The following is an 8243-nucleotide window of genomic DNA, read 5'->3' as shown; positions in this document are numbered from 1 at the left end:
AAACCGTATAGCCAAAGCTTTAACCAACAAAAGAGCCATTTAGTTTGGTTTCGGAGATGGTGTCGTAGGCTGAAGAAAGCTATGTGATGTGATGCCATGCTACATAAGACATGCCTGTTGTTTGTTTTAGTGTCATATCGTCATGATAATTAGGAGCTAATTCCATCCGCCCAATCAAAGGTGTATAACGTTAGTCTACAGAAAAATAAACAAAAGAAGTTATATTAGAGTAATTGAAAGATGGTTAATTAAACAGGTAGAAGCATTTGTCACCATTGGCGTGGGAAGGTTCATCCATCAACAAGCATCATCATCATCTAATCATCATTATCATCTTTATCATCAATCAAATAAGTACAGTACTTGCTCACCCCACCATTGCATCTACTTTATTAATTAGAGTCCAACGGATGTTGCCAATGAGAGAGCATGTGAACACGTGCTGTGAAGTTTGAAAGTGTCCAAAGTGACATAAATAGACCAGTAGGCTATAAATTAATAAATGTATAAAAGTATGGAGTATCGTTTTTAAGTGAGCGTCCCTAAAAATATCATCTCTTCGGAAGGGCCACACACATTGTGAACTAAAAAAAAAAAATAATAATAATAATAATTGATCTCTGAAAATTATCCAATGACTGGGTGTAATAGATAATTTTAAGCGCATAGAGGTAAGTCGACCATAAGGCCTAACAAATAAATTGTTTGTTTACCTTTTAATGCTGAAAATTGTATAGGAGGGGCAGGTGCAAAAAAGATTTTTTTTTTTTTTTATCAAAAAACCAAAATTAACATATTAAGATTCAAGATTCAAGATTTATTTTCGTCATATACATACAGTATATACGAGAAACAGTAGAAATCGAAAACATCACTATAATATACAAGACAACAATTAACAGATATAATATTAGATATGAATATAACAATATAATATACACATGGAAATTAAACAAGGTTGAACTATATTGTGAGGTTCAGGAGAGGAATATGGCATGGAATATAGTAGGCCTAGTGAAATACAGTAGATGGGTCATTCTTCGCTAATGGGCCATTTTCCAGTCCCTCTGTTTTAATGTAGTATAAATTTTAAAATATTAAAGGAAATTTTATTTTTTTTGCGTTAATGCAATCTTGAACATATTTGTTAATGGAATAAGTTGTTAAATATTTTAAACGTAATCGACATGCTGTTTATTTTGCAACAAAAAGCCTCCAAAGTTGCGCACTATGCATGTCCCGTTTGGGTTTCTTAAGAATTCCTAATGTCATAATTTGTAAAATAAATAACTTAAATAAATAACTATACCACAAAAAGGTGAATACAATAGATGTCTTACAAATGTAAAATTAAAAATGACATCAATAGATATAAATACTTAAAATTTGACTTTTTTAGACTAAAAAAGTTTGTCCCTGAATTGTCGTCATCTCCGTCACAATACTTTAAAATGCTATGGGGACCATACAGTAAGAAACAGTCCATTCTTGTACAGTTTAACAACCTATAGCTGAGGAATTCATGCAATTCTAATACAACCAGAAAAGTACCTTTATTCAGCATCATCTCCGAACGCTTCAGAGTATGCTTTATTTATTATTTTTTTAGAAAAAAAAATATATATACGATCAGAACTGTGTCATTTTCAAAGTGCACATGACATTCACCCTGTAACACACTGCATATGGCACTATATGATCTAAGAATTTTAATTCCTCATCTCCGTCACAGTCATCTCCATCACAACTTTACTGTGATGGAGATGACTTCTTGATGTTTTCTTTCCTCAAAAACGAATATAAAATAAAAATGATAACTGATCTGGTTTATGTTGCTAGAAACCTTTTTACTCAATGTTTATTATCCTATATTTAAATAATACAATTTATCTTTTAAATTTACTAGGATTCACATTTATGAGTATATCATCATCTCCGTCACAAAAAGTGTGATGGAGATGATTTCTTGATGTTTTCTTTTCTCAAAAACGGCTATAAAATAAAAATGGTAATTGATACGACTTACGTTGTTCGAAACCTGTTTGTTCATTGTGTATTATCCTATATTTAAATAATACAATTTATCTTTCAAATTTACTAAGATTCACATCTATTTGTATATCATCATCTCCGTCACAAAAAAGTGTGATGGAGATGATTTTGGAAATATTTGCTACAGTATGTTACAGCACTGAAAATTGAATGCCCTAGTTATCGTGCTAAATGTTTATTATAGTTGTTATATCAAGGTAATTCAACAAAAGGACGCACATCTCCGCTCTCGAACATAGCGCGTGCGTACAGTCCTTTGATCTTTACTGTGGCATCGACAATCCGATACTAGTTGCGAGTACAGCCGTCAATTATTAGTCTATGCGTGCCATTCGTTTTATGGTGTTAGTTTTTATTTTATTAATTTTGGGTACTTCGCAATGTCTGTTACATTTGATTTTTTTTCCCGCGAGCTTGTTAAATGCTTCTGTAAACTGCAATTTAATTTGTAAAAATTGACCAGGAAAATGAAAAGTTATAGCAATTCAAAATTTACGAATTTTATAAAATTTCATGTTCTTATGTAACATTAATCTGTCATTTTGACAATGTTGGCATAAGGTGCCGAGGACGAGCATTTGAGTATATACTTTTCACATTACGTTCGGTGCTTTCAACATTACGTTCGGTGCTTTTTACATTACGTTCGGTGCTTTTTACATTACGTTCGGTGCTTTTATATTACGTTCGATGCTTTATACATTACGTTCGGTGCTTTTATTAACATTACATTCGGTGCTTTGAAACATTACGTTCGGTGCTTTTATCATTACGTTCGGTGCTTTTGCCACACTTACGGATCTTTTATCATTTGGTGCTTTTCAGTTTTACCTTTCGGCCCTTTCATCATTACGTACGGTTCTTTTATCATTCGGTGCTTTCATGACCTTTGAATCCGGAATAAAGAAGAGTCCCTCCTAGTTATTTTTGTTTTCAATACTAGGTCGTGATAATCTTATATTTCTATTTGCCCTAAAATACCACCAAAATCATGTGGAAAAAAACTAGAACGTACCCTTTCCCTTTCAAACTTAGGGACAAGAAAATGTAGATCCGGGTCTTCTATTACTGTTTTGATTGATCGAGACATTTTTGTTTTCGTTAGTTATTAATTTTATCACTAAGATAATCACATGTCGAATATGCTTTGTTACGCGCGATTTTCCACTAGGCTCATTCCCACAGCCATTGATTTTTTCCACTTGACCCGATGTCAAAGGTCATGAAAGCACCGAATGATAAAAGAACCGTACGTAATGATGAAAGGGCCGAAAGGTAATGTTAAAAGCACCGAACGTAATGTTAAAAGCACCGAACGTAATGTAAAAGAACCGTACGTAATGATGAAAGGGCCGAAAGGTAATGTTAAAAGCACCGAACGTAATGTTAAAAGCACCGAACGTAATGTAAAAGCACCGAACGTAATGTTAAAAGCACCGAACGTAATGTAAAAAGCACCGACCGTAATGTAAAAAGCACCGAACGTATGTTAAAAGGGCCGAATAGCAAATGCGCCGAACGGAGAGCCACCAAAGGCAGTAACGGCGTTCCATACAGTACAACAATTAATTATACTGTGTGTACAGCAGAGAGAATCGTCTCTCGTTTGCTCAATAAATATGGCTGTCAAAATTCTTGCATTTTCCTTAACTGTTCTTTGTTTGTTTACCCTGTTTTTAGAAGATGCTGACTGTTCATTTTTAAATGATCTATCTGAAGGCATTTCTCAAAAAATTACTACAATTCGTCAATCTGATTTTCTTAAGCGAACGCAAACGGTAAGAAAGTTAGTGTGTCTAGGCCTAGGCCTAATAATGGTCCAGGCCTAGGCTAGGCCTAGGTCCTAGGCCTAGAGTGGTTGGTAGTAAAACGGTAGGCGGCCCTAGCTAGGAAGTAGTAGGCTAGGCCGGTACTAGGGCAAAGAAGGCAAGGCAAGGGCCAAGAGGCTAGGCCCCTACTACTAGGCCCCTAGATAGTAGTAGTAGCTAGGCTACAAACAATGGCTACACAACAATATTTTTCATCATTTTAATTTATATTTTTTCAGAAATGGGGAGCTGCTGAAAAGAAAACTATAAAGGTTGTTAATTTGGTACAGAATGGGAAGCTTGGATTGGAAATTCAAAATTTTATCACCAAATACTTGAAGTCATCAATTGGAATTGGAAGTTTGTGTCAAGTTTTAATTCACATTTATTTTAAGCAATGGCATGATATAACCAGTGGCTGCGCCAGCAATGGGGGTTGGGTGACTAGGGGCTTAAAGTGCAAAATTACACTATAAAATATTTTTTTAAAAGAAAAAATGCATATGCATTACTCTATTTATTATAAACAATGGAAAAATATTGGCATAAATTTTAGTTTTACGCAAAAGAATAAAAAAAATGAGAAATACAGAACTGCGTTGGACAAATGCTGCCGCCACCCCTGCCTTACTTTACAGTGTGGGTTGCGTAATCTTAAGTTATTTTATTTACTGAAGTGTAAGTAATCTACTTTTCTAGTTCAAAGAAATTTGAATTACTTTGATGTGAAAATTTAACAAAAGTTGCAATCAGAATTAATATGCAATGCAGTTTCTGTTGCTGTCAGCAACAACAACATCTCAAATGATTAGAATGTAGAAATTACTAGATTAATATTATTAATAATTAACAGAGTATACGTGATGTTCTACAGTACCTATGTTACTGTATGTCTCATTATGAGGCTTAGGAAGTAGTGTTGGATCTAGGAATTTGAAATAGAAGGGTTCTAGGAAGAGAATTTTATAGATTGAGGGCCAAGACTACCATGCACCCACGTACGATTGGGGCTGAAGGAGATATAAATATTATGTCTTATCAGGTCTAACTCACCTTCTGATGGCTGACACTCAAAATTAAATCTCAATTTTCCTCCTTGGTGTGCCTTTATGAAGTGGCTGTGTTTTTAGTTATGAGGAAGATATTTATTTGACAAGATTATACCATTACTCATCCCTAAGCATCTTTTACCACTACTATATTCTCCATAACGTTTCATGTAAATAAATTTTTATTAAATTGTTTACTATATGCAAAATGTCTAGTGCCACATAACCACATTCTGATTGTGCTCGCAATGCTGTCTGTGCCATCAGTGCCATATATTCACAAATTATTTCTTATGAGTGCCATATATGAAATATGCTACCATATGCACAATTTATTCCTGTGAAACCAATTATGCAAAACATTATTTTTTTTTTTAAATTTCGAAAATCTTCCAACAGCGGAAGCCAATTACAGGATGTCTTATAATACATATAAATATATAGAAAAATACAAACATTTTTGTTATGAACCTACATTTGTTTTAACCCTTTTTTTTTAGTATTTAAGAAATGCTAGCCCATATACACTTTCAAAAACTAGACTGAAACAGGTTTTCTTGAATTTTAGAACAATATTTTATTTTGAAGACTGACTTCTATTTATTATTTTTTTAAATTAGATTTTAAAATCTTGTATTGAGGGCCCTCCTAATAATCTCATCCTGTTTAGGTCTCCCACCCTTGTGAAATATTGTTACTTGAATAAATTGTATAATTATTGTCTTTTTTGGTCAGTCTCACATCTTGAAGAATTCCTCAAGTCACTGGATCGATCAATACTTGAATCTAGCCTTCTGGTTTGCTGGATTATATCTGGAGTATTGTTGAGCAAAGTACTGAGTGGATCTTCTACCCTGTTTATGATGTGTGCTAGTTTGGTTCTTCATGCCATATATGGCCCAGTCTGGAGTATGATGCAATTCATCCTAACCATAGGTAACATAGTTTTATTGGCATACAGTTGTGGGAGCAGTTAGTTAAAGGTTAAAAATTCGGTTGAGGTTGGAGGTTCTGGGGCGGATGTAGGATTTGGCCATAGGGGGTATGTCAGAGTCCAGACCACCTCAGCCCCACTGTGGTTGGGGCTCTACTGTAGGTGTCCGGAAATTACACTCTCATACTTAAAAAATCTTACCAGTACCATGTTCATAATGATGGAAATCAAAAATACAATAAAACAATTATTTTTCTTAATACAATTTAGGGGGTGCGATCGCACCCCCTGCATCCGCCCCCAGAGATTTGACCCTTCGCTGTGAATTTTGCTTGGGCATCTGGGGTTATCTCTTTTAATTTCAAATCAAATATTATTAGCTGTTAGATAATATTTTCTGGGAACAACTATTACCAAAGAGTGTGCTCTACTGTAGCACAATTGGCAGAGCTCGGAACAATTCAAAGGTTGCTGGTTCAATTCTCGCAGTAGTTTACTGTATACAGTATTAATATTATACTCACACCATTTCCATTTTTGGAATTTACAGTGCAGCATATTGATGCGTTCATATTTACTTCCCTTTTTCAGGCACATTTGGATATTTTGTGAGTCTGATTGCTAACAATTTGGTTCTGCTGTCTATGACATTTGCAACATTGTTTGTGGCATACAAGTTCTTTGGTGTCTTTAGGGGAGCAAGAGAACCAAGTTTGACAGAGATCAATGGCCGACTCTACGACCTTCAAATCAAACAAAATAAGCTAGATTCAAAGCTCCAAACATTGGAAGAATTGTTGCAGAAAAAAGGATAAAACTACTTTGTAATTTTAATTTTTTAAGTAATTTGTGTTTTAAAGTGTTTCTTATAATTTTGTATATACTGTATAAATTCATTTTGCCTGAAAAATATTTAGTTATTTATTTATTTATAAATAATAGTTGAAATTTTTATTGATCCATAGTTGAATCTTCATACCCACATGTAGAAATGGGAAAATGTGTGTTGCAAATATTGTTCTTATAATAAAGTCGACATACTGTACTTGTTTAAAAATCCCATATCCTGCATAGCCTAATGCACTGATCAAGGAGAACAAAAGTAATAGTAATTATTAAAATAGATTAAAGACAATCAGTTTAGAGCATTAATGGAAATTTAGAAAGAATGTTTGAACCATTAAAAAATATATTTTTTTAGTTTAACACTTTAAGGAAAATGATGATTGTGTAAATTTTTAGGTTAGTATAAAGGAATTTCAAAATTTAGGATTGATACTTGCGCAAGAAGTTCTAGTGCATGTTAACTCAGTTCATGATTTGTAAACATATTGATATACAAAAAAATCTTTAATCTTCAAGTATATCTTTTAAAAAAATAGTTCTTTTTAAAATACATTTCTAGCTATCCCAGTCACATGAGAATTTCATGTGCATTTTCGCGGTAAAGTTGGGCATGTAAAAGGGATAAAAGGGTATGATGTTCCCGATGTAAGTAGTCCTGTGTTTGATTCCTGGTTTATTTTATATTCTGTGTCAAATTTTTCTTTTTCACTACAGTAATACTGTTTTATTCAAATTAGCACTGTTTTTGTGTGTTTTTCTATAAAGGATAAGCCAATGATACAGAATGTTTGAATACATGAGATTACAGTATTAACTGCTCATTTATGCAAATTCATGCAAATTGGTTTTTGTGGTTTTACCATGTGCCACACTATTATGTGACAAATTTGTGTGATATGCCCATATATGAGCATAATGATGTTGTATTACACCCAAATACTGGCATGTCACAGTTGTTTGTCATAACATTTAATGGTCGACAGAGCTTAGGAAACAGTGCTGTGATAATACCAGTAATAAAGATTGACTTGATTGCAAATGGTGCAAGAATGCATACAGATAGAAATCATTCGTGATTGATCTGAGCAAATGGACATTTCACACATTATTAAGCAGATAGGTTGGTTAATCAACCACGGTAAGGCATATGCTTTTGAGCCATACTATATATGTACTATCGTGAAACCTTGAATAGAAGCCCCATGCGCTTAATTTTGAGAAGTCCATTTCAAAAAGAAGCCCATTGGCTTCTAACGAAGATAATTTAGGCTTCTTTCGAGATAGTACTTGCATTCAGACTGACGTTATCTTTGATGATTATGATACAGTAGCATGTCTGTACCAGTGATATGTTATTGTACTAGCATGGTTAAAATTTAAAAAAAATATTAAACAGTTTCAAATTCCATAGTTTTGTATACTGTAATTGTAAAATAGCAATTCCAAAATTCACAACATTAATTTTGAAATGGAGGGCCCCCACACCTTATTTAGTTATATATATATAGTTTATGTATATATATATATATATATATAGATATATATATATATATG

The 8243-nt window shown here is 33.4% G+C and overlaps 1 protein-coding gene across 1 annotated transcript; it reads left to right on the top strand.

The window, feature by feature from the left end:
* The first annotated feature begins 3559 nt into the window (after positions 1-3559).
* On the top strand, positions 3560-8196 carry LOC117120682. Its single transcript, XM_033265714.1, has 4 exons — positions 3560-3830; positions 4100-4220; positions 5645-5845; positions 6435-8196. Exons 1-4 carry the CDS (start codon positions 3672-3674, stop codon positions 6656-6658), a joined length of 705 nt encoding a protein of 234 aa, XP_033121605.1. The 5' UTR covers positions 3560-3671; the 3' UTR covers positions 6659-8196.
* The last annotated feature ends 47 nt before the right edge of the window (positions 8197-8243 follow it).

Source organism: Anneissia japonica, unplaced genomic scaffold (genome assembly GCF_011630105.1).
Source record: "Anneissia japonica isolate Jap-2015-1 unplaced genomic scaffold, ASM1163010v1 scaffold288009_len375886_cov190, whole genome shotgun sequence".
In the NCBI taxonomy this organism is placed as follows: Eukaryota; Metazoa; Echinodermata; class Crinoidea; order Comatulida; family Comatulidae; genus Anneissia; species Anneissia japonica.
This window is presented reverse-complemented; position numbering and strand designations above follow the sequence as displayed.

Coding starts and splice junctions, on each gene's coding strand:
- LOC117120682 (XM_033265714.1), top strand. CDS start 3,672: ATGGCTGTCAAAATTCTTGCATTTTCCTTAACTGTTCTTTGTTTGTTT. Junction 4,221..5,644: donor GTCATCAATTGGAATTGGAA/GTTTGTGTCAAG, acceptor TTTTTTGGTCAG/TCTCACATCTTGAAGAATTC. Junction 5,846..6,434: donor GCAATTCATCCTAACCATAG/GTAACATAGTTT, acceptor TCCCTTTTTCAG/GCACATTTGGATATTTTGTG.